The sequence below is a fragment of the Rattus rattus genome, chromosome 5 (assembly GCF_011064425.1).
Source record: "Rattus rattus isolate New Zealand chromosome 5, Rrattus_CSIRO_v1, whole genome shotgun sequence".
NCBI classification, from domain to species: domain Eukaryota; kingdom Metazoa; phylum Chordata; class Mammalia; order Rodentia; family Muridae; genus Rattus; species Rattus rattus.
In genome coordinates this window covers 137,811,822-137,838,970 of record NC_046158.1, presented here as the reverse complement: position 1 = coordinate 137,838,970, position 27,149 = coordinate 137,811,822, and the positions used below count along the sequence as shown (strand labels likewise).

General features: G+C 41.3%; 1 protein-coding gene and 1 long non-coding RNA gene across 10 annotated transcripts in view; both read right to left on the bottom strand.

Moving 5' to 3' along the window:
* Ralgapb (Ral GTPase activating protein non-catalytic subunit beta) overlaps window positions 1–27,149 on the bottom strand; it is an 89,739-nt gene that overhangs the window by 5,268 nt on the left and 57,322 nt on the right. For all 9 annotated transcript variants that reach the window (XM_032904647.1, XM_032904649.1, XM_032904646.1 and 6 more), the window contains 8 exons: window positions 26,660–26,812; window positions 24,949–25,158; window positions 21,027–21,185; window positions 17,243–17,408; window positions 14,471–14,593; window positions 9,515–9,651; window positions 1,758–1,866; window positions 1,072–1,150 (listed from right to left, as the gene is read on the bottom strand). In XM_032904647.1, coding sequence (XP_032760538.1) covers window positions 1,072–1,150; window positions 1,758–1,866; window positions 9,515–9,651; window positions 14,471–14,593; window positions 17,243–17,408; window positions 21,027–21,185; window positions 24,949–25,158; window positions 26,660–26,812 — 1,136 coding nt within the window. The remainder of the gene's footprint in view (window positions 1–1,071; window positions 1,151–1,757; window positions 1,867–9,514; window positions 9,652–14,470; window positions 14,594–17,242; window positions 17,409–21,026; window positions 21,186–24,948; window positions 25,159–26,659; window positions 26,813–27,149) is intronic.
* LOC116902238 lies at window positions 10,882–12,945 on the bottom strand. Its single transcript, XR_004388055.1, has 3 exons — window positions 12,931–12,945; window positions 12,472–12,474; window positions 10,882–11,504 (listed from the first exon to the last, which is right to left on the bottom strand). It is a non-coding gene; the product is annotated as an uncharacterized LOC116902238 (long non-coding RNA).

The following is a 27,149-nucleotide window of genomic DNA, read 5'->3' as shown; positions in this document are numbered from 1 at the left end:
TTTTTCACAAGACAGGGGTTGGGATAAATCTGGGAAACAGTATGCTAAGAGAATAAGGTCACATGTAAGAAAACAAATTCTTCACTGTAGCATTTATCTGAAGAACAGAAAATAAAGTCTTAGAGTACACAGTGCTTAAAGACAAAATGGAAAGGTTTTTATTAAAAGAATACAAAATTTCAGTTGTACAGATTAAGTCCTAGATGTCAACTGTCCACTGTACGGAGTAAAGCTATACTGTAATTATAGGCAGAGCAAATAGTAGTAGTGGCAGTGGCAGTGGCAGTGGCAGTGGTTGTAGTTAAATGATAGCTATACGGGTGGCAGGTGGCTTCTGAAGGTGATATGTATGTTTATGGAATATTCTGTAGTGATGGTTTCATATGTATATACCTCCAAACTTAGCAGATTTAACACACTAAATACTAAGTATGTTCAACTTTCTGTATAACAATCATACTTCAACAAAGTAAATTTTTACTTTTACTTTTTTTCTGAGAGTCTTCCTGTGTAGCCCATGCTGGTTTTTCCCTCTCTCCGTGACTGTGGAAAGCCTGGACACTGGAGAGCAGTGGACAGCTAACAGCCGTATCTGCTGGTCTAGCAAATGCTCGAACATGGAAATAAGCCATCCTGCTAGCTCTTTCTTTGACTCTTTACTTAAAAATGTTATTTTGCTTATTTTTATTTATATGAGTATTTCACCAGCATGTACACATGGGAATGTGTGCCTGGTGTCTTCAGAGGTCAGAGGAGGGTGGGGGATCCTCTGGAAATGGGGTTATAGGCAGTTGTGAGCTACCATGTGGGGGGTCTGGAAACAGCCTGTATCCTCTGCAAGAATAAGTGTTCTTAACCACTGAGTTATCTGTCTCTCCAGCTCCAGGTCCTTTCCTTTTTGCCTTTTTTTCCCCTCTTTTCTTTTTTTCGGGGCTGGGAACGAACCCAGGGCCTTGCACTTGCTAGGTCCTTTTTGCCTTTAACCACTGTTCATTCTAAATATTTCATTGAGTTGTAACCAACAGATAAAAACAGACATGCTGATAACCCCATGCAAGGAAGAGAACATACCTCAGAGAAGTGCTACTATTTGCAGTAGTTTCCACACCAGTGCTGATCTCTGTCATCAGATCTGAGAGCGGAAAGTTTTCTGGAAGAAAACAGTTCAGTTACACCCACCTCGTTTCCCCACATTCAGAGAAGTACAGAGTCTGTGCTACACCACAGTGCAAAGTCCCATGACTCCCAGCAAAGACAATGTCTTTCACAATCTGCTTTGGCTGAGCTCGCCTAAAGCAGAGGAGCTTTTGGAGAATCTCATCTGTCACTGTGAGGGCTTGGTCACAAGCAGCCATGACACTTTCTTATGAACTCTGAGATGGACAGGGTTCTAGGCTAAGCATGTACTTCTGAGGTTCCAACATTGCTTACACAAAACCCCAAGAAACTTATCCATGACAGAACTTTTAAGGACAAAGGAAGCTATTGTACACAAATGAGATCACCTGTGCACACAGAAAAGTTGGCCCAGAGCTCCGGGTCGTACTAGGAACACCGAGAGAACAACAGAACAGCTCACAACTAGAAATGAGGACCACAAGTACACCCAGTTAACAGGCTTCGTGAAACTGAATGGAGGCTGGGATAGGAACCCAGGCTTATGAACATCAAACCGCCACATCCACCCTTTCCAGACCCGTGGCAAGTCGCTGTCTCCTTAGCATTTCACTGAGAAAAACCCTTTTCTCATACAGTACCTATATCATCATAGCGTTCCACCCAGACTACAGACACTCTTGTCTCAGGTCCGAGGGGGGGCACAGGGCGACCCTGAGGCAGCTTCTTCATTCTGGAACTGGGACTGAGCTACATGAAGAGAAGAGCAGAAAGAATGATTTTTATTGTTGTTATTGTTGTTTTAAATGACCTGACTGGACATTTATCAAGATGATTAGTGATGTGTTTATGTTACCAAAGTCACTTTGGGAAGAAAGTGTGAAATAAATTTGCCAAATAGTTCTTCAGTATCTCTGCTTAGAAGCTTGAAATACCACCACTTTGTCTGGAGATCTTAGTCTCTAAAATGCAACACTGGGAAGTTATTCCCAGCTTCTAGATAGGTGTTCCAATAGTAATTTATATCTAATTGCCCTCATGCTGTCTGCAAAATAGACAAGAGTTCCCTGGTCTTTAGAAAAAGCTCATACACACTTATCTTCTCTGCCACTCAACCGGCTTGTTTTTAATGAACTATTTTTGGTATGTGTCTTTAAATCATTATTTATATAAGGGTGCACTTCTTACTATGCTTGAAATTTCACTGTTTAACCATTCCTCAGTTAGTGGCCATTAGGATTATTTGTCTTATTTTATCTGTGTATGTTCATGTGTGGGTGCCCAAGGAGGGCCGGAAGAGGGCACAGGATCCCCTGGAGCTGGGGTGATAGGTAGTTGTGAGGTACCCAACAGAGATGTTGGGAACCAAACAGTAATTGCTTTGTTTGACCACTAAGCCATCTCTCTAGGCCCTCTTCAGGGCTTTTATCATGAAGGGATTCAGATCTTGTCATAAAACCTTCAAATCAATTGAGATGATCATCTGGTATCTATCCTAGAGAAAACATGTGGTATATTACTACATTTATTGATGATTTCTTTCAGGTTTTTTTTTTAAAGATTTATTCATTTTACTTATATGAGTACAATGTAGCTATCTTCAGACACACCAGAAGAGGGCATCAGCTCCCATTACAGATGGTTGTGAGCCACCATGTGGTTGCTGGGAATTGAACTCAGGACCTCTGGAAGAGCGGTCAGTGCTCTTAACGGCTGAGCCGTCTCTCTAGCCCCTTACTGATGATTTCTGTATTTGAACCTAGCTAAATCTCTAGAATAAAGACAACTTGATCGTGATCTTTTCAATACTCTTGATTTCAACATGCAAATATTTAGTTGAGAATTTTTACAGTTACGTAGCTTGATCTATAATCTTCTTTTTGTTATGTCTGTATCTTGTTTTGGTACTGGACATTGGTTTCAGAAAAACCCAAAAGTGCCTCATCCTTTTCCTGTGGTAGCCCTTTGGAAGTCAGCAGAACTCAGCAGTCAAGCTCAGTATTTTTTAGGAAATCTCTCTCTCTCTCTCTCTCTCTCTCTCTCCCTCTCTCTCTCTCTCTCTCTCTCTCTCCCCTCCCCTCCTTCCCTCCCTCTCTCTCTGTTCTTTGTCTTTTCTTTCCTTAAATAAGTACTTCAACAGTGTTGCTTGTTATAAATATATTAAAATGATATCACTTTGATTTAATTTTGATATGCCTCTATACCCAGAAAATTGTCCATGTTTTCTAGATTTTCTGTGTAATATGTATTTTTAAGGCATGTCCTGATAATTTTCTGAATTTCATTTTTTTTAATTCTTTGTTTTCTTTTCGGTTGGTCTTAGAATGGTGTTTTCTTACTTCTCCCTTGCTTAACTAAAAGGGTTTGCTTGCTTCTATATCCTCACAGATTTATTTCGATTCCTATTTAGTCCAAAGGACTCCTTTTGTTATCTCTATGGAGCTAGCCTAGTGGTCATGAGTTCTTTTAGCCATATCACAGAAACCTTCTTTTTCAATTATGATCGATTTGCTGAGGGGAGTAGTCTGGATTTACAAGGGCCTTACAAAATACGTTATCTCTCAGTTTTAAGGTTTTAAAAGTTTCTGTTGAGGATGAAACGGGTCAGCTGGGGGAAAAAAAGAGGCCATGAATTTGAAAAAGAGAGCAAGAAGAGGTATATGGGAAGATTTGGAGGGAGGAAAGAAAAGGGAGAAATGACCTAACTATGTTATAATCTCAAAAATAAAAAACAAAATCTGTAAAAAAAAATTCTGGGGGCTGGGGATTTAGCTCAGCGGTAGAGCGCTTACCTAGGAAGCACAAGGCCCTGGGTTCGGTCCCCAGCTCCGAAAAAAAGAAAAAAAAAAAAAAAAAAAAAATTCTGTTGAAGAAATTTTCTCTCATGTATCTGCCTTTATACATGACTTGGTGTTTTTCTTGATGCTTTCAATATTTTCTTTGTGTGTGTACACATGCATGTTTCATTTGTGTGCACGTGTGAAGACCAGAGTCAACCGTGGGTGCTGTTCCTCTGGTGCTGTCCACGCTCTATTATAAAGACAGGTTTTTAGACAAGTCAAGTGCAGTAGTGAGAAGGGGACATGTGTAACTGACTGTGAACCACCAACTGGGATTGACTCGTTACCTTCAACCAGCCAAGACAGGGTCTTACATTGACGTGGAACTCACAAAGTAGGCTAGCAGGCATGCCAGTGAGCCTGAGAACTGCCTTTCTCCCCAGTGCTGGAACTGCAAGCACATGCCATTCCTAGACTGTAACATGGATGGTTCATTGCACTCAGTGCTCTAGGCACAACTGTGTCCACTGAGCCGCCTTCCTAGCCCAGCCTGTTTTCTTTCTTTGGTGTAGTGATTTAGTCGTGCTGGGATGTGGGGGTTCTTCTCTACTCTCACATTCTATGTGCTTCCTGTATCAGAATTGGCATCTTTCCCCCTAGTTTTGGGAAATGGTCTGATTTTACTGAAATGGTAAAGTCAGTCTTTAGGATGAATTTATCAAGTCTTTCTGTCTTTAGAATGAAAATTCTGTTTCCCTATGCCCAGAATTCTTGGATCTGGCCTCCACAGTATCACAAACATCTTGAAAGTACTGCTCTTGTTTTCTTACTAACTTAGTCTTTGTCCATGTTCAATTGTCCCAACTTCCCTACCTCGTTTTCAAATTCTGATATGCTCTCCTCCCCGATCACTCACTTCTATTCATGAGGTTTCCCATGAACCTTCCATTCAACTTACTGTCTTTCAATTCCTGAACTTCAATTTGCTTGTTCTTCAGTATTTCTCATTATTGAGTTGCTCTTTCATAGCCTGTATTGACTGTCTTAATTTAAAGTTTTTACATTTTTTTATGTACATGCTACATACAGCATGTATGTTGAGGACAGAGGACGACTTGTAGAAACAGTTTTTCTTTTTTCACCATGTAAGTTGCAGTAATCAAACTCAGGTTGTCAGGTGTGATGACAAATATTCTTACCCTGTGCCATGTCACTGTGCCATGTCACTGTGCCATGTCACTGGCTCCCGTATGAGCTTTCTCATTTCATTCAGCTCTCTTCTGTTTGTTTGTTCTCCTGTTTTCTCAGAATTCATTCAGGAATTTGTGTCTTTCTTATATATTTATTTGTTTGTTTGTTTTCTTCCCCTCTCTAAGACAGGGTCTCACTGTGCATTCCTGGCAGAGCATGAATTCACTGAGATCTGCCTCCTCTGCCTCCCGAGTGCTGGGGTTAAGGAGGGCACCGCCATACTCAGCATCTTTGAATATACTTGCAGTCATTTTCAAAGTTCTTTAGGATTTCACATGATTCTCTCTTACCATAGACCATTACTAAGGGATTAGTGACTTTCTTCTTCTTCTTCTTCTTTTTTCTTTTCTTTTCTTTTTTTTGGAGCTCGGGACCGAACCCAGGGCCTTGCGCTTGTTAGGCAAGTGCTCTACCACTGAGCTAAATCCCCAACCCCCTGAGCCAAATCCCCAGCCCCAACTTTCTTCTTCTTTTATGACAAAGTCTCACTGCACCCTGGCTGGCGAGGAACTGACAGAGCTCTGCTGTCAGTGCTAGATTCAAAGTACTGTCCACATGCCCTGCCTGGATTAGTGATTTTTGGAGGATTTAGGCTGCCTTGGTTTTCCACATTACTTGTGATTTTTCACTGGGATTTGTACATCTCTGGTGAGGTTACTGGTTGAATTTATTTTTAGTTTTAGCTTTAAAAAAAATGTTATTCTTTCGGAGGGAGTGTTTTCAGGGTAAGCTACAGAGAGGGATACAGTTTTCATCTGCTAACTAGTGATCAGTACACTAAGTACAATTCCCAGTACTCACTTGGAATTAGACCTGAAAGACAGACAAAGGGTAGACCCGTGAAAATTTAGCAATTGGGTGTTTGTCTGTTTGTTTTAAAAATACAATGAAAGCTCTGTAGAGATGGCTGGCTCACTGGCATTTGATACTTTTGCAAAGGACCTGATTTGATTTGCGGAATCTTACTATACCATCTGGAGCTCCAATTCCAGGAGTCTTAATACTTTCTTCTGGCCTCCTTAGGCACTGGCAGGCACGCATGTGACACATAAATACATACATAAGAAAAACACTGATAGACAGAAAATAAAAATAAGTCTTAAAAGGGGGGAGGGGTGGCAATCACAGCATGTAGAATATTTCCAGCTCTTGAAAGGCTGAAACACAAAGATCCTGAAACACTGGCCAGCCAATATTCTTTGAGAGAAAAAAATATTAAAGAAAAAAAATGGAATATAAAAAGGGAAACTATTTTATACCGGATAAGAAGAGAGCCAGATAGAGTTGGCTGGCTAACTGAAAGATGAAAAACTGTGAAAGGAGAATAGCTGGGTAGGTATAGAGTATGAAAGCTACTGGCCTGTGTTTTATCTACTTTTAAGACAGGGTCTTATGGCCTCAACCTTACTATAGCTCAGGTTGACCCAGAATTCCTGATTCTTGTGCTTCTACCACTCAAGTGCAAGAATTATCGGTATGTGCTACAATGCCTGGCTCCACCAATCAGCTTTAAGTTTATTTGCAAGGTTAGCAGGACCATGTGAATGTCCCTTAGCAAACTGGCACTCTGAACCATACCACTTGCATGACACATAGCAGAACTATGCTAATAACCTAAACAGAGCACCTGTGCAGCAGGAGAATATCATACTTAGGCTGAATTTTAAAATTAAAACTACTTTATTAAGATAGAAATGGGTATATCAAATATACTGCCAAATGACTAGAGCCCCACAACAAGCCCTCAGATTATTTCTATCTGGATCATAGAAACTGATTAAAAGATTCCTCTCAAAGGAATCCAAGCATACCCAGAAACTGCTCTCTTAGCAGAGCAGTGTTTAATATGCCACACTCTTTATCTCTGAACTGCAGGGCAGGCTTACAGAGCCTGTGTTTAGGTCAGATTTCTGAACATCACCTACATTTTGACTGGCTTAAAGTAATTTTAATTATATCCACAAATTCCCATTGCCATAAAATATACATAATCATGGGGTACGCCATCATAGTCACAGGTCTTATCATACGCATGAGGAAGACAATAAAAAAGCAAGGGTCACTGGGAGTCATCTTCAAACCTTGGTCAACACGGTGGCACTCTTTCCTGCAGTCCTGCTATGCTCACTTAATGATTCCAATGGACTTAAACAGATTCCTTAACGTTTCCTATATACATAGTCATGCCACTGGCAAATACAGCTTTATTCTTTGCTTCCCAATTTCTGTGTATTTTACTTTTTTCCTTGCCTTATTTTTCAATTGGACCCCCATTTCTCTAAGAAGAGGCAGAAGAAAGAGCAAACATCTTGGCACTCTCTTTCACCTTAGAGGAAAGTGTTCAAAACAGTGCATAGCATGTAGACAGGACACTGGCTGCTTTATGGTGTTCGAGGCTCACTTCTGTTTAGGGTTTGCTGGCTTTCTCCTCACCAGCAAGTGTTAAACTTTAGGGTTGGTTTTTTTTTTGTTTTTTTTTCCCCCTGTCTGAAAAGAATATGTGATTAAAAAAACAAGATGCTTTAAGAGCTGTCATTCTCTGGGTATAAAAGAATAACTATGTTAACATTCAGAATTATGAGAATCAAGATAACGTCTGCACTCTGCATTCCTTTCAAACCATGTTCTGTGAGGCCTTTTAACCTCATGAAGTTTAAACTCAGTCCACATTTAGGAGTCATATAACTTGGTATTTTTACCAAATTAAGCATGTACCTATGCTAAAAATAATCTTTATAGCTATAGCTAGGGATGCCGCTGAGGCAGGAGAACAGGGCTCAAGGCTTGCCTGTGCTGCAGAATGTGTTCTAGTCAGCCAGGGCAACTTAGTGAGATCCTGTCTCAACTAAAAATAAAGAGGAGTGCTGATATAGTGAGGAAACATTTGGCTAACACGAGTGAGTCTCTAAGCTTAATTCCCCCAGTACTGGGGACAGAGAGGAGAGGGAGTAGTAATTTTTACTGTAGAAGGAACCAAACTACAATCATATATAAGAATGACTGTGGCTGGGTTTACACTTTGTCGTTTTTATTATTTGTTCTAAATCAATCTTCCCATTCTTACAGTATTCTCATGTACTCTTGTTATCACTTACTTGGTCATTTTTCAATAAAGACTAAAGGGGAAACACAGTAAAGAAAGAGCATCCACTAATAAGAAATATACAAGCAAAAGCCTCTCCTATGCAGTAGGAGCCACGTGCCACACTCCACAGATGTAACTATGCTCAGCAGCCTCCTTACCCACAGGGGCACACTTAAAAGATTTTGAAACCAGTCACTACCCAATCCTATAGTATTCTTTTTCAAGTGCACAACTACAAGGAAAAAAAAAACCAACAAAACACCCTTGAAATAAATGTCTTAACAACAGCAATAAAACAGGACAATTTACAATGTACTTTAATAAAAGCCTATGTAAACTTGTCTCTTCCCTCAAGAACCCTTTCCATGCTGCATTCATTCCTCTTCCTGGGATGATGTAATGTGAAGCGATGCCTCACGAAAGACACAGTAAAGCACTGTGACAACGTAGGCATCACAGCTCTATATTTCATGACACAAACCAATAAAGTGAGTATGGGGCAGCACACACAGTACACTGACAGACACTGAACAAAAGGACGATCAACATTCTAGGTTGGAAGAGGCAGCTTTTCCAAGCTTTCTAGGATGTTACAGTATTTTAAACTTACTTATTGCTTATGTCTGCAATTTTCCTTTTAGTGTTTTTAGATCAGAGTTGAATCTGGGTCACAAAATGGCTGAAAGCAAAGCAATAGCCAAGGGAGAGCTGCAGTCCTTAGAGCCTCCGGAATCTGTCACCATTATACAGTCAGTTCTTAGCTGAATGATGGGAAAGTCTGCTCAGTGGATATTATTAAGGACAAAGAAAAGCCTCCACTTAAACAGGAGTGAGCAAGAGAACCAACCATGGCATCAGAATGTTAAAACAAGGAAAACGATGTCTCAGAACCAACTATTTATCATAGATTAGAAAATGAAAAACGGGCTGGAGAGATGGCTCAGTGGTTAAGAGCACTGACTGTTCTTCCAGAGGTCCTGAGTTCAAATCCCAGCAACCACATTTGTAATCCCAGCTCAACCATCTGTAATGAGATCTGATGCCCTCTTCTGGTGTGCTGGAAGACAGCTACAGTGTACTCATATATAATAAACAAATAAATCTTTAAAAAAAAAAGAAAAATGAAAAAATTCAGTAATTCATTTTAAAACACTTAAGTTAATGAATCAGTATTCTTGCTATACTTATACCCCTGCTTTGAAAAAACTAAGAAACTTTCAGATGTGATTCTACAACTACTGTCACTTCACAAAGTTTTCAGCAAGTCAATAAAACAACTTACCCTCTGTGAGGAATTAAGACTGTCTGTGTGATTGGGGACCAACTCAAGCGTCAGGGGTGGCTGCTTCAGAATTCCCGGCATAAGATCCATATTTGAGTCACTATCTTGGTCTGAGATGTTACTTTCCAATGAATCAGCTACAAGGTAAAGAAAAAAGATTATAGAACCCGCTACTTTTCTGGAGCAGAAGTCTAACTACCCTAAGTAACTTAAACAAAGCACCGTGTCCACAGCAAGTCCAACAGACATCCTGTGAAGGAGCAGGGGACCTTATTACAGAATTAGCTGCTCATAGAGGTCTTTGCAGAATACTCTTCTTTGCATCTTATTTATAACTTGAAAAAAATGTAAAAGGTTGGGGCTGGAAAGACAGCTCAGCAGCTTAGAGCAATGGCTGCTATTGTAGGGGACCACACACATGGTGGCTTATAACCATCTGTAACTTCAGTTCCAGGGAATCCCCTGCCCTCTTCTAGCCTTCATTGGCACCAACGGCATGCATGTCATGCACACACATATCTGCAAGCAAAATATTCATACATCTAAGAGAAACACTTTAAATTTTTTAAAAGCCATAAATTTATTGGCTGGATTTGTCTTGTGCACTATAGTTTGTCATCTCCTGCTCTACAGAATAACTGAGGTAAGACCAGAAATAAATTCAAAGCTATCTGTTATTTTTTGAATTATTTATATTATATATTCAATCAAAAAACCCATTCTAAGTAGACATTGAGACACCCAAAGGACCTAGTCTGAATTTAAAGAACAATTTGGTAGCAGTAAAAGCTAAACAAATGAGCAAAACCCCCAGAAAAATACAAACATTTGGGGTTGGGGATTTAGCTCAGTGGTAGAGCGCTTGCCTAGCAAGCCAAGGCCCTGGGTTCAGTCCCCAGCTCCGGAAAAAAAAAAGAAAAGAAAAAAATACAAACATTTATTTTATGTAAACAAATGGTTTGGCAGCCCGTGTGTAAACGCATTACATATATGCTTGGTACCCAAGAAAGTCATAAAAGGGCACTGGATTCAGGGCACTGGAGTTACAGATGGTTGTAGGCTACCATGTAGGTATAGGAAGTCGAACCTGGATCATCTGGAAGAGTAACAAATACTCTAAACCAGAGCCGTCCTTCTGGCCCCAGAATATAAATACCAACAGAGGTTGAGTCAGAGCATGCAATGGAAGTGGCATTAGACATATATCATGATCGTAGGCTAAGACTCAATTGTGGGAACCACGGTGTGAGCCAAAAGGCTCTAGGTCTGGGAAGACTTGCTAGTGCAGGTTTACTCAACCAGAGAAACCAGGCAGGCACTCGACCTACAGAGACAGCTGGGCCTTAATTTCTGGAACAAGGAGGCAGACCAGAGCTTTGAAGGGAAGGCAAATAAATACTATGATACTGACCATGTAAGGTTCATTCTACTAGAAACAAAAATAATACAGAGCGTGAAAAACATAGGCACCTACAGTGTAATAGGGGCGAGTACAAAGGTAGGGAAGCTACTAAGCTATACATAGCAAATGTATTTACTCTGGAGATGAGGCCATCAAGTGTGATGTATCATATCTCACACTTATGAAGGTGATTTTTCCACTTACTGTCTACCCAGACAAAAAATGAGATTAATCTGCAAAAGACCAATATTTTTCAAATGTATTTGTGTGTGGGGGGTGTGCACACCTATAAAAGGCTGTGGGATCTAGAACTAGAGTTATAGGTGATTGAGCCACTCAGCATGGGTGCTCAGAACTGAAGCTGGGTCTTCTGGGAGAACAAGTGGTCTTAACTGCTGAACCAACTCTCCAGGCCACACCAATATTTTAAGCAAAATAAGCTCGTGAGTTTAGATTAAGAAAGAGTATTCATACTCAATCTGCAAACACAGTGCCATCTTTTCTGGGCTGCTCAAGATTTTCTGCCTATGTCTACAGGTGAGCATGGTGGCACCCTAAGAGCCTCTAGCTCTAGGTTTATATCGGGTTCTCGCATCTAAAGGAAGGCTTTACTCACCATTGTGAAAGAATGACCACAGCCTGTACACAGTTATGCTAGATGAAAAGACAAATCTAGGGTTGAAGTGGGATTTTACTCAAAGATTCATTAGATGAGCACATAAAGAAAAAAAATTATGTCAAATGCTGGAAATTGGATCAAACTGGAGATCAGTGTCCAATAAAATGACCATGAAAGACAAACCTCTCATTTTTTCATATATGCAATCTAGATATACATAAAATATCTGATAAGAAGGAAGAAGGGAGAGGAATAAGCCTGACATGAAAGGGAACAACTGGAGCAGGGAAGATCATAGGTAAGCTAGAGCATGTTTTCTTTCATGCTGAATTTCAATTTAACAATGTATGTACAGAGGGGTATGCAAAAGGCTAGTGGAGAAATATAGACACAGTACAACATATACACATGAAAATGCGATAGCCAAAAAAAGGGAGGGCAGAATTAACATTACCCCACTTCTCTTTTAAGTATGTCCTGCTGTGTTTTCAATATGAAACTGCCTTCACAGGCTCCTACTTTGAGCACTTCTTCTTTAGCTGGTGGCACTACTCTGGGGATCTGGGGAGCCTTAGTGGGTAGAGCCTGGCAAGGGAGACAAGGCACTGGGAAAGGTCCTTTGAAGTAAATACCTAGCCATTGATTCTGACCCTGGCATCCACTTTCTTGTCTGCCACGGTGAGAAGTCACTGCCATATGCTACCACAGCTATGGACTAGGCATTCTGCCATGGCATTATTACAATGAGGATGAAAACTTCTAAAACCATCAACCAAAACAGACCTTTCATCTCTATTTCTGTCAGATATTTTGGTAACCGACACTGTCTAGTTTTGTCAACTTGACATACCTGGGAAGAGGGAGCCTCAAATGAAGGCCTGTGGGTATGTCTTTCGGGCTATTTTTTAACTACTAATTGATGCAGGAGAGCCCAACCCACTGTGAATGTTACTACTTCACAGATAGGCCAGGGCCCTCTAACAAATGTAGCTGAACAGGAGCCTGGGACTGAGTAGTAAGCAGTGCCCCTTGATGGTTTCTGCTAATTTAGCTTCTGACTCCAGGTTCCTGCTTGAGCGCCTGCCCTTGCTCTCCTTGATGATAGACTTTAACCTTTAAGGCGTATTAAACCTTTTCCATCCCAAGCTGGACTTGGTGTTATATCATAGCCATAGAAAGCAAACTGGGTCAAACACAAAAGTAACTATTAAAGAAAACTGGTACCAAGGAAGTGGAGTTGCTTCTGTGACCATACTCAACCATGTGTTTATAGGCCGTCAGAACTGATCAGCAGGGGGATGTGTGGAGATGTAGGCCAGAGAAGCTCTAGAATGCTGTAAGCAGAGCTTAATGGGCAGTTCTAGTAGGACCAGAAATGCCAACAGAGATTCAGACAGTAAAGACTACTCATTGAGTTTCAGACAATGATTTTACTAGGGACTGACAAAGAATTTATCAAAAGAATTCTGGCAAAGAATTTATCTACATTTTATCTGTGTTTTAAAAAACTCAACTAGGGGGGTTGGGGATTTAGCTCAGTGGTAGAGTGCTTGCCTAGGAAGCGCAAGGCCCTGGGTTCTGTCCCCAGCTCCGGAAAAAAAAGAACCAAAAAAAAAAAAAAAAAAAAACCTCAACGAGGCTGACATTAAATAAAAGGACTAAGCTGGGCATGGTGGTATATGTCTTTAATCCCAGCACTCAAGACGTAGAGGCAGGTGGATCTCTGTGAGTCTGAGGTCAGCCTGGTCTACAGAGTGAGTTCTGCCACAGTCAGAGCTATAAAGAAACCCATATCAAAACTCCTCCCACCCTCTACCAAAAAGAAAAAAAGCCTGTGAGGCAGGTAGTGTGTCATGGGGTGGAAACTTTGCAAGAAAGCTCAGAGAAGGCTGTGTGTGAAGATGTTAACGATGAAACCAAAGTTGTGATGGAGATTACAACGTGTCAGAGACGTTAGGCCCTACTGTCAAAGCAAGCTGTAGGTGGAGTGGAATTAAACCAAGATGGACCTGACAGTGCATTACAACTCCAAAAGGCACAGGGACAGGATGTTCAGGTCTGTTATGAGTTCATATCACATAACAATGTTCCCAGATTGCCAGAGACACAGTTACAGAATAACATTTGGATTTCCGGGTTTTAGTTTTGCTTCAGTCCCATCTTTCTTAGCTATTTTCTTACTCCCTGGTTTTGGAAAGTAAATGCTTTACTCTGTGCCATTCTGTATCAGATGTTTTTGACTTTCTTTTTATTTGACAGGGGCTTGCAGGTGACAGCTATCTTGAGTCTGAGAGAGAGACTTGGCAGTTTTGAACGCTGTGGAAACTGTTAAGAGTTGTGGCAACTCTTTGAGAGTTGGACTGATGAATTATGTATTATGAGACAGCTTCAAGCCACTGGGGCTAGATACAGAGTATTAAAGTTGTATCTGAGAAATTCCTTATAGGTTCATATTTTAAGTACTTCTTTCCTTTCCAGTTATTGGTGCTATGGGTAGACCATAAAAGCTTTAGGAAGTGGTACAGATAGCAGAAATAGGTCACTGGGAAGTGACCTTTGAGGTTGAGGCCTGACTGCTGGTTCTGGCCCTGGTTCCGGCCCTGGTTCCCACTTCCTAGCTTGCCGTGATGTAAGAAGCTGTCTAGGTTCCCACTACCAGGGACTATGCCACTCCACCACGTCTATTCCATCATGATGGCCTGAAACTTCTGAAACTATGTTTTAGAATAAACTAGTAATAGAACCAGAAAAGTAACTCACACACTACAGAAAGCTAAGTGATGACCAGACTTCACAGTGTGCATATTTACAGTTATAGCAGCTTTGCTTAGAAGCTAAATAATGCCTCTGGTACTTCAAAATCTCCTCCAATGCATAACAACACACCAAGTAGTGAACAGATGGTAAAACAGCACTGTGCAAAACATGTTCTTACTCAATGACTCCACAGGAGAAGGAACCACAAAAGCTATTTCCGTTAGGGCATCAGCATAATACAGCACCTTCTTCTGCCCATTGAAAATGCTAGCCCCAACGTCTTCAGAGGAAGTTACTTCATCTACGAATAAGAAACAACATATCACTACTTCAGAAAGTTGGGCACATCCATCTTCTTGTTCATGAAATCTAGCCACTTTACAAAGCAATAACATTTTTAACAAGAACCAATTTGTAGGTGAGAAGAACAAATCATGAGTGTTGACTAAGTGTCCTTATGGTAATTTTGGATCATAATTCCCCAGTTTGTAAAATATTCTAGAGTAGACTACTGCTCCTCAGCTGAGCTGCTCTCCCTTCTCTGACGGTCAGTGATGTAAAAACATACAAAGGAAGCATCTGCTCTACACCAGAAAGAATGAATTAAAACACCCCTAACTACTCCAAGTCTCAGTTAAAATGCACATTCAAAACCAATGTGATATAAAAGATCAGGACCTTCACAGGATGTTGCACAGATTTCCAGGAAAGGAAATATATAAAAACATGCTTACTTTCCTATCATTTTACCTAACATTACAAGACTTCATGCTGGTAAAGATGTTGTACATAAGAAGTTTAGAGCAGAGGTTCACACACGTTTTCTGCAAAGAACCAGATGTTAATCCTTGATGCTCTGCAGGCAGTATGTCTCTGCTACAACTATCCACTTCTAGCACTGTAGGACCAGAGCAATTATATACAACATAAATGGAGTATGGCTAAGTTCCAGTAACATTCTACTTACAAAACTAGACATGGGCCCCAGCTGAAACTCTAGGGAGGCACCCGCATCTATTATGGTCACTGCTCTAACATCTACTCTGCCTGTCTCTACTGTAGGGCAGGCCTGAAGATAAGCATAGGTGGACTAACTCTAAATACATCCTCTTTATCAGAGTCAGGGTTTAGGGAGAAAAGCGACTCCGGCCCAGCTACTTCTCTTCTTCTGGCTAGTGTGGTGCAAAGTTTGAACCAGCCTTTCTTTCCTCTGAGAGAAGGCAAGTAGGCAGAAAGCAAGAATGCAGAGAACAGATCTAAAAGAAAACTGCAAAAAAAGTAAGGGTGCTGATGACGCACACACACACACAAAAAAAACTTAACCACTCTGGAATGTTCCATAGGAGAAATAAATGATCTTCAAAATTTAGGCCGGGGCCAGTGGCATTGGTTTAGTGGGTAAAAGTGCTTGCAAGGCCTGAAAAAGGCCTTAATTCCTACACTCCATGTGAAGGTGGAAGGGGAGAATTGTCCTCTGTACCTACATGTGTAGTGTGCTATGCACACACCTGCCACATACACACATGTATTGTACATATACATACACTTTTTCTTTTAAGACAAGGTCTTACTATGTATCCCTGGCTAACTCTCTATACCAATGAGCTAGGCTTGAACTCAGAAATCCACTTGCTTCTGCCTCCCAAATGCTGGGATTAAAGATATGAGCAACCACACATAGCCAATAATAATACATACAAAATTAATAAAAATCTCAGTCAGTTTCATTCAGAGTTTCTGTTTCTTAAAACCATAAGCACTTAAAAGACTTATTTATAAAGTGGTATAGAAAAAAATCTATTCAGTGGTAGAGTTTACCTAGCACATGTAAGGCCATAAAGTTCAATTCCCAGCACCATATATACAAAAACTCCACTATGCTCGATGGCATATTTATAAAAGTGAAAACTGTGCATATCTTTTATCAATTCTGCTTACAGAAACTTAAGGTTTACATATAATCCAGCATATGTTTCATGGGTACATAGAAATTAAAATTATGGTATATCCCAAAATATTTTCTTCCAACTTGAGTAAAAATTAGAAACTAGAGGTCAGGTCACACCGGTGCTGAAGGAACTGTAAGACAGCATGGTCTTGAGCTGAGAATAACCTCAGACCTCAGGAGCCCAGAACACTTAGACTCTGCCTCCAGCTCTAATCTGTGCCGCTCTTTGTTATTCTAGTTATTCTCAGGTGTGTGGAGATGGGGACGAGCCGAGACAGATGACTATCAAAGAGTCTTGTTTCTAGCACCTGGGAGCACAGGTTAGCCTGATACACAAGGTGATCTCTGAGTTCAAAGCCATCCTGCTTCACATAACAAGTTCCAGGACAGCCAGAGCTGTTACACAGAGAAACCCTGTCTTGAAACACGCTCCCCAACCAAAACAGGGAAAAAAAAAAAAAGAAGAAGAAAGAAGAAAGAAACTGTTGTTTATTAGATAGATTAAAAGTATTTTTACAGGAAGCTGTATTTGTTTTTTCACGTACAAAAAGCAACACAGCACAGTAATGATTAAGTAGTTAATTTTGTATTGGCTTACTCTATCATTACATCTTTCACACACACACGGGAAACATCTATAAAACTAGACAAACTAGGGGTGGCAAGATGGTTCTGTAGGTAAAGGCTCTTGCCTCCAAGCCCAGGGACCTGAGTTTCCACCTGCACTCATACAGTGCAAAGAGTGAACACTCCCCAGGCTGCCCTCTACATCCACGGGCACATACATATCCCTCCTTCCTCAAACCTCCCACACAAAATACATAAATTAAAAAAAGAAAGAAAATATACAAACCCCAACATGACCCCAAAAAGATTAGCATTGAGGAAAGGAGACCTCCCCTTGAGATCATCTGTTTAAAACACTAAAGGTTCACAGGAAAGGGGAAGGAGGGGCAAGAATGACCAAACAAGAAAACAGCAAACAGCTATTCCAAGCTTTACCTTGTTCAGACCCTTCACCATCATCACAACTATTAATTGACCAACTGGTGGACACATGTCCCGTCCAACCGGGGTGTCTCCCCACATCTACTGACCAGCCCAGGGAGAGCAAAAATTCTAGGAAATGTGGCTGAACATTTCTGGAAGACTCCACATTCTTTAAAATCTGAAATACACAGCAAGCATGAGTTATGAAGGGAATACAAGGATATACTAAAATAAACACACCTGAAGACTGATGAATTTTGAAGCTTCTGACAAATCAAGGTCCAGAGTTGAGCATGAATTTAGGAATGTATCACCATAGTGAAAAATGCATGTTCTAGAGTTGGCTGGTTGGCTGGCTGGCCCTTGCCTCTGGTGCAAAGTGGGGTTAATGATGGTTGAAGACCATAGGGCATGATTTAAACAAAATCCTAAACTCTCCCTCTGGCCAAACAATTACTGAGCCAGACCTGTTTGATGAGATGTTAAACAGGGGTGTGCTCACAGTCTTGACAAATGTATAAAACTACAAGCCTAGTACAAATCATTAAAGATTAGGTATAATTAATAAATAAACATGAAAACACCCTTTCCTTAGTGCAAAGGAGAGAATATAGGCAGTATAGAAAAACAAAGTAACCAGAAGTTTCTCTCTTCTTCAATTGTCCACAGAGAAGACAAACCCTCATTTTAAACAGTAGTTTTGGGGGCTGGCGAAATGGCTCAGTGGTAAGGGAGCTTGTTACTAAACCTGATAGCGTGAATTTGATCCCAGAATCCCACACATAACAGTGGAAGGAGAGAACCGACTCTCACCAGTTGCCCTCTGACCTCCACTTACATACCATGGTGTGTGGATGAGTACAAGCATACGAACAGATATGAAAACATGGGAAATTTTTAAGCAATCATTCTCCCCTGGAGGCCATTTTGACCTACAGGTGACAGTAAGTCTGGAGATATTTTGGCTGTCACAGTATGATGGTCAGTATTTACTGTCAACCTGACACGACCTGGGACTGTCTAGATGAGGGTATCTATGGGCATGTCCGTGAGGGTTCTTTCTTTTCCTTCTTTCTTTCCCCACCTCCTCCCCTCCCTCTCCCCCTGCCTTTCTCTTCTGTCGCCCATCCATCCGTCTGTCCGTCCATCTTCTCACTTTATAGCCCTGGCTGTCCTGGAATTCACTATGTAGATCAGGCTAGCTTTGAACTCACAAGTGATCTGTCTGCTTCTGCCTCCTGAGTGCCGGGATTACAGGTGTGCATCACCATCCCCCAATAAGGCATTTTCTCAACTGGGTTAACTGAGGTGGGAAGAACCACCTTGAATGCAGGCAGGTCAATTCATGGGCTCAGTTCTGGACTGATGATGTAAAGAAGAAGGAAAGGGAGTTGAATACAAGCCTGCATGCTCTCCTGAGTATGGGGTGTGATGTGAGCAGCTCCTCATAGCTCCTGCCTGGTTTCCCTGACATAAGGGATCTGGAATGATAAACTAAATAAGCCCTTTCCCTACCTTGGTTCTGTCAGAGTATCTTATCACAGTAACTGGAAAAGAAACTAAGACACAGTGATAGAAAAATTATGCTGCTCAGTGGTCTGAAATACACCGGGTAGCTCCCACAACAAAGAAACAGCTGCTCTTAACCACTCAGTTCTACAGGAAGGAAAATATGGAATTCCTTTCCAAATGGAAACAAAAAGGAGGCAGGGACAGTGTGCCAAAACCATATGGAGAACTTTCTAAAAATAAGACTCTCTTAGCTTGCCCCAGGCCTACAGTGTTAGCAAAAGCAAAATCTTAAAAATCATGATTTTAAAAGCTCCACTCAAATGAGTGAAGCAGCCAGTCTATAAATCTCTAGTCATTTATGTGATGTTATTTGATGGCAATACCCTGCATGCCTGAAAAAAAAAAGGAAGTTACAGCTATCAGTCTCTAGAAGTATATTTGTTTTGTCCACCCATAGCTCTCAAGTTCTTTTTAAACATTATTTATTTGGCTGTCTTTCTAACATGTGAGAGACAGCCAGAGACCAAAAAAGGAATGTGAGAGCACGCACATTGCCATAGCATGTGGAGGTCAGAACACAACTCTGGGAGTGAGTTTTCTCCTTCACGTGGCTCTAGAGATCCAATTCAGACACCAGATGTGGCTAGCAGTGGCTCCTTTACCGGAGGTGCCATCTCACGTGAGTTAGGAGACAGGGTCTCATTCTATAACCCGGCTCTCCTTGAACTTTCCATCTTCCTGCAGCCTGACTAGATGAGACAACTGTAGTAGTTAACTTCTGAAAATTTAATCACGAAGCAGTAGGTGATTCGAATTTACCTTGAAGCTCACCTGCTAAGCAGCCAGAAATTAATCTTCACTGGTTAGGGAGAGGTTTCAAATATTCTCAAGAAGTGTTCAGAAAACTTCATGGCTCAGCTCCCAGAAGCCCAAGGAAACTGAATAGATTTGGAAGTGCCTCAGGGCCTGTCTTTTACAGGTAGGAGAAAACTTGCTCCATACTTTCATGTGAGCAACACCCTAATCTTACTAACCTGATTTTACTCGGATTCTAACAAACTAAAGGACAAAGTCTCATTTCTGGCTGCCACCATCTTCCCTTCTCGAAACCTCTAAGCATACTGGTGCCCTGATGAATTCCATGAGGATGCAATAATGCTCTTTTTACCTCTGGGGAATGTATGCTCACACTGATGAAATGGCCTTGTCTCAGAACCTTAAGATCAGGTTAGAGGATTGGGGATTTAGCTCAGTGGTAGAGCGCTTGCCTAGCAAGCCCAAGGCCCTGGGTTCGGGCCCCAGCCCCGGAAAAAAAAAAAAAAAAAAGATCAGGTTAGGTCTCTCAGGCTCCTAAGGCACAATTAATACCCCATTAACACATTCTGTTATCAGTTTGTCTTCCAAGTCTGCCTTCCCTTTAGATAGTGATACGGCCTTTTAGATACTGTTTGCTTGTAATCTTGGAGCCTAACAGAAAGGAGAAACTTAGGGTGTGCTGAGTCAGTAACAGAAATGAGAAGAACTTTCTTATCAGCAGCTCACTGATACACAATCTGGGACAGTGCTTTTATGGAAACATTCTGTGACTTCAGGAAGTTTCTATACGTATGTTAATTTAATGACAGATTAATGATAGGGCAATTCCAAGCCACAACACTGTAACACCTTCCTTTGACCCTCTCCTAGTCACAGCCACTGTCTAGTCCATGTTTCAATCTCGTTTCCAACAGAAACTTCCCATCCCGTCATTCCTCTCAGCTCTTCATTCTCATATCACACATTCCGTCAACGCTCCTGCTGTCTTTTCTGTTACCCACATCCAACCGTGCCTTTCTTACTTCATCGTATCTTACGCTTTAGCTCAACTGAAATAGCTTACTGTCAGGCTACCTGTAAGAAAGCCTGCTGCTCACATCTGTCTGGCAGGAGCCCCAGGAAGATTGGCAGCAAGCATTTAAGACTCGTGTCCTACTCTGAAGCTTGAGGCCCAGTTCTGGCTCCCTGGAGCTAACCTTCAGGTGGTTTAGTTTCCTCTGCCTGCCTCATGGGTATGAATTCCTCAGGGAAAAGGAGTCCATGATGACTCCTCCTCTAGCCTTGCTTCTCGGTGGTAGGAAGGCTCAGGACACTGGGCTCAGAGTTCCCAGCACTCAGTTTCTAAATGAAACGAGCCAAAGCATCCATATAAAATTCTCACGGCAAGTACAAACACAAACAGCTGACATGACAGCTTTATGTTTATAGCACAGAAAGAAGGAGGAGGAGGAGAGTTCGGAATCCTTACCTCTTGGTTTGTTTTCTGACCTGGTTTCATATAGAAAATAAAAACTGTGTCAAAAGGCCGGCATGGCAAGAGATCCAGATACCCAATGTCATCAAAAAACCCAGGTATGGTAGAATCGAGTGCAATAAGGTGAGGAGGTAGACGACTATTTGCAGGTTCCTGTCACACAAGACAAAGGAGCAATTGTTATCACTGCAGTACTCCAGTCATAAAGCAGCACTTGGGACTGTGACAGCTTGGTTGATTGGTCAGTCATTCATTCATTCCAGTACAGTCTCAGGATAGCATGGCAGCCCAGGTTAGCTTCCAACCCATTTTGTAGCCTTGCTATCCTTGAATGTGCTCATACTGCAAGTTACTTTATTTGCTTCAGACAACTGAGGTAATAGTGTATATGTAGTCGGAGGACTTTTTTCTCTAGAATATAATGCTTTGTAGACTGCAACAACATGTGGTTGTTTTCTCTGCGTGTATATATGGTGCCCACAGAGGCCAGAAGAGGACATAGGATCCTCCTATGGGGCCGGAGCTACAGATAGTTGTTAGGCGCCACAAGGGTGCTGGGAATTTAATCTGTATCCTCTCTAAGAGCAGACGGTGTTCTTAAAAGCTGAGCCATCTTTCCAGGACCTTCAAAACTTTTAAAAAAATGTATTTTAAAAACTCATCCGGGGCTGGGGATTTAGCTCAGTGGTAGAGCGCCTTACCTAGGAAGCGCAAGGCCCTGGGTTCGGTCCCCAGCTCAAAAAAAGAACCAAAAAAAAAAAAAAAAAAAAAACTCATCCATTGCTAATACAGACACAGTACAGTAAAGTTACTTTGGAAGATAAGTGACAGTTTCTTGCCAACATACTGTCTTCAATACAATGCAGCAACTGTATACCTTGGTATTTTTCCCAGTACAAGAAAAACATAACCACAGAAAATGATGGATGTTTATATAGCGGCTTCAGTCATAACTGCCAACATGTACAGGAAGCCAAGATGTATTTCAATAGGTGAATGGATAAACAAACTGCTTGTTAATAAAAATAAATGACGTATTAAGTCCTAAAAAAAGAAATGTACGAATTTTAAGTTCCCTGTTGCTAAGTGGAAAAATAACAGTGTGAGACTGTGTTGTTCACGACTCTAAACATATACCATTAGGGAACAGGTACAACAACACAGAAATAGCACAAAGACCAGTGTTTACAGGGATCTGTGGTGACGGTGGGAACTCTGCACACAGAACATGCATGTGCCCATACATGGATACACACACAAGTAACGTAGTATTTTTTAAATCCTGCAATGGTGGGCATGTCTCATACAATTTGTCAGAACTTACTAGCCTGTTGCAATAATGAACTGTAATGCAGATTAGAAACTCCAGTTAAGGGGTTGGGGATTTAGCTCAGTGGTAGAGTGGCTTGCCTAGGAAGCGCAAGGCCCTGGGTTCAATCCCCAGCTCCAAAAAAAAGAATAGGAAAAAAAAAAAAAAACTCCAGTTAATAACCCACAGCCATATGCTGATCTGCTGTAGTAAACACACCACGTCAGTGGAAGTCACTACCACAGAAAGTCTGGAAGCTGCACCAACCTGGTCTACAGAGTAGTTGGACCCCTCCACCCCTTCTCCCACGCTTCTTGCTTGGCTACTCTATAAACTCTTGAAAGATAAAAAATCCATTAACTTAAATGCATTTTGGGAGCTGGAGAGATGGCTCAGTGGTTAAGAGCACTGACTGCTCTTCCAGAGGTCCTGAGTTTAATTCCCAGCAACCACATGGTGGCTCACAACCATCTGTAATGGGATCCAATGCTCAATTCTGGCTTACATTAAAACAGAACACACACATTCGCGCGCGCGCGCGCGCACACACACACACACACACACACACACACACACACACACACACACACACACATTAGATAAATGAATTGTACTTTTGCTTCATTTTTCTTCTAATCACTAATCTTCTTTGATCTTGTCAAACAAAATTTTAACAAAACAAGGTTTTGTTGGCAGTGGTGTTTGTTTTTGTTGTTTTAGGAAAGCCACTTTCAGGGGTGCTAAGAATCACCCTTTTTCACACAGGGGGATTCTGAACTTGGCATGTTAATTTGATTTACTAAGAGTTGGGAAATACTGACCACAGACATTATCTTCCTGATATAAAACGGAAGTCACAGTAGAAGATTACAAATAGTCCCAATGACAATTCAGGATGGATTATTTGGTTTTGTTTTTCAGGGATGGGGACTTATTATAGATCTTTGTCTGGTCTGGAACTCTCTCTGTTCTTAAGCTTTGAACCTAAGTTCTGCCTTGAACTTAAGAGATCCACCTATCTTGGCTTCCCAAATGCTGGGAGTAAAGGTATGCTCAGATTTTTGCCATTCAGTGAATTTTCTTGAAATATAGTCAGCCCTCCTAGTTTTCTACTTTTACTTTGAATTGTGGATGAGAACTGTGAGTGCTGCATGGTGCAGATACGACGTGAGCAGTGTTCACGTACTTGTGATTTTCCTTGTTTCTTTCTGTAGCTCTTGTACAAAGTTTTTCAGGGTAAATGTAATTTGTGTTACTATTTCAGTGGTGGCTGGGGTATTTTCACATTCCTTGGGTAGTGTGTATATATGTATTTGTTTATTTTTGAGATAGGATCTCATTATGTAGTCTTCGTTAGGCCACAACTCAACTATGTAGACTAGGCTGGCCGTACCCCAGGGGTGTGTCACCCTGCTCAGAGAAGGGGGTGAGCACTAACAGGGGAGGGGGAAACTGACTGGGATGTAAAGTGAACAAATAAATTAATTTAAAAAGAGAAACACCCTGCAGTCTCAGGAACAAGGCTAGTGAAGGATGAAGTAATTTTCATCCCGGATATTTCGATTTACGTGTCTACTATGTAACTTACCTACTAGGAACATCATTAATCACTGTAGGCTAGATCTTTGTTCTGTGCCTTCCTTGTTTTCTTCTGCACCTATTATTCCCATTCTCTGCTCTTTCACTCTGCATTTATTTATTTAGAGACAGGGCCTCGCTATGAACCCTGGCCAGCTTGGAACCCACGTTGTAGACCAGGCTGGCTTCTAACTCAAGAGATCTGTCTTCCTGTGTCTGCCTCTCAAGCATAGGACTAAAGGCGTGCACTATCGTATCAGGTTCTTTCATTTTCCATTTTAAGAGGTTTTATGCTTACATTCCACATCTCAAACTAATTTCTACAGTATAAAATATATTCTCTTTATATGCTGCAATCCAAATCAATTAGCAACATCTTTCTGCTTTCCTAAAAAATTAAATGACACATGTCCAGGTCTGTGGTACTTTTCAGGCAAGTTATCTACCTATCTACCTACCTACCTACAACACTAGGGTATAGGGCCCTCCCCTTTTAAAGACAGGATCTCACTATGTAGACCAGGCTGGTCTTGAACTTTTTTGTCTCCACTTAAGCACGAGTCACCATGACCAGCTAATCTTACCAACTGTGTAACATAAGAGTGTGTGGCTTGGGGTGTAATACTGCAGATCTGGGGCTGAGGATGGGGTCACTGGTAGGGTGCTTTGCCTAGCATGCATATTCAATTCTTAGAACCACAAACCGAAGCCCAGATACATAATAAATGAAAAATTTTACTACAGAATTAACTTCATTCTTTTAAATGAAAAAATGAAAAGAACCAATTCCAAGCTCAGCTTACCACGGAAGCAATCCCTTCATGGGTGCACTGTCCTGGAGCCCATACTGAACCCACAAAAGCAGCTCAGAATCCCACTGACTTGAAAGCAGATAACAGGATAGAAGCTTGGTTTTTTCGTTTGTTCATTAGTTTTAAACCTTTCTTCATTTTGACAAAAGTTTATAGATATCATCAACTGATGGTTAGCTTGTAGATATATTTATTCATAGAGATTTCTAGAAATTACCTTCAATGCCTCTAAGGACAAAAATCCAAAGTGAGAAAGGAAAAGGCGGGCTGTCTGGAATTCCTGGGCAGGAGGTGGGGGCTTACAGTCCGTAACAGGGTCAGGGAAGCTTCGCTTCTGCAATTCTCCCTCGCTCTGCTGTTCCAGGTGCATCTCGTAAGCGATCTGTTGTGCCATACCACTTCTTAACTTTTCATGCCTCTCTTCTAACTGAAATAAGACAGATACTTTTAAAACATTTCCCCAAAATGAAGTTTCTTTCAATTTTAAAACAAAAATAAAGCAAAACACAACAAAGAAAATGGTAAGTTCTGCTGATTAACTGCTTTCTTAGTTAAACATAGAGCATAAGCCAACACGGTTCAAAATTAGACCTGAAGGATCCCCATTTGATATTAGTGCAGCCATTTCTTAAGAATGAGAATCTTTTAAGCTGGCCCTTGCTTAGCCCCTAGATGTTAGACAATAGACCAGAAAGTACAGAAAGCACATTCCAACCCACTCTCTAGAAAGCTGCCCAACCATAAGAACAGATGGTATAGATCATATTTACTGCAGGGCAATTACAAGGCAGGAAACATCTCCAGGAAGCTGACTGACCACTATAGATTGTGCCCTAAAATGAGAAAACCTATATCAAGTTAGATGTCCTTGGTACTGACATAGCCGTGCTGGCATAGCTATAGTCTTGTCCTGGGAACTCCAGGAGAGAAACATCTGGAGATATCCTTGGTCCTTGTCCTGGGAACCCCAGGATAGGAAAACATATATCAAGTCAGGAAAACCTATATCAAGTTAGATGTCCTTGGTACTGAAATGGCTGCGTTGATATGGTTACAGCCTTGTCCCAGGAACTCCAGGACGAAAAACATCTGCCTAGTTATCCTTGGCACTGAAATAGCTGAGCTAATGAAACTGTGTAATCTTAAGTGACTATTTAAGCTGTACATTTCTGTTGTTCGAGGCTCTTCACATCCCTCCTGCGTGAGGACCATGTCGAGCCCCAATGCATTGGTATCCCAAAGTAAACCTCTTGTTTTTACATCAAGACTGAGTCCCGTGTGTTTGTGGGGTGGTGGGTGTCCTCAGGACTGGAGCGAGAGTCTCCTCTGTCTGAGGGTCTTTCAGACCTATACCCCAAAATTCTTCCCCAGGACATAATCAATTGCTTCTTTGTCTCCTGTTATCTCTGCTCTGAGCTGTTTTCTCACTTGACTCCCAGATGGTTATCCTCGCCCTGCAGTACCTATCTTTTTAAAGTGCTTACCCATATGGATTCCTTACCTTCTGATCAACCCTACATTACAGTTTCACCCCTTCATGCATCATGATACCTCTAAACAACCTGGCTTAATAATACAACCATGCATGAGCAAACGCTCTGAGATTCAGATGTTAGCCCCTTTCAAGGGTTGTATTTCCCTCTCCAATCCCAACCCCACTTCTTACACTATTCGAATATCTACCTTTACTATCCGATTTTGATGTTATCACACCTTTTGTCAACAGCCCAGGCAGCCTGTCTCTAAAAGACGTTTAGTTCTTAACAACTGGCCCAAATCTACACAGCCATCCTTTGACATGCCAGCCTCCTGATGGTAATCACACCTTCTTCCCCTCCTCCCTATACAAAAGGCAATGTCTGACCATTTACCCCCCAAGAATGTTCGCATCTATCCTTTCAGCAGGAGTGAACAGTAACTTGTCTTACTTCTTCAGTGACAATTTCATGTAAATCTGGAATGCTCAAGTCTGCTTTTACAAAAGGGATCTTGTCCACCTCTTCAGGAAATGGCCGATGTTTCACAGAATATTTAAATCCAACATCATTTTTAGGAACTGGGCGAGGTTCAGGCACAAAGAGCTGTTAAAATAGCACAAATGAAATTATGGGCATTGCACATCTCCAACAACAACTGCTAATGATGTGTCTTCTCTCCGTTTCCTGGTCTGCTTTAATCAGAACTCTGGACCTCTGGAAGCACAGTCAGTGTCCTTAACCTCTGAGCCATCTCTCCAGCCCCACACACAACTCTTAAGTTAATGACTAAGGCAGTTTAAAGTTTTAAGACTCAAACTTCTTAAATATCTACATTGTCCTAGGATTTTTGTTCTGTTTTTTGAGACAGGGTTTCTCTGTGTAGCCATGGCTGTCCCAGAACTCTATACGCCAGGTTTGACTCAAACTCAGAGCTATGCCT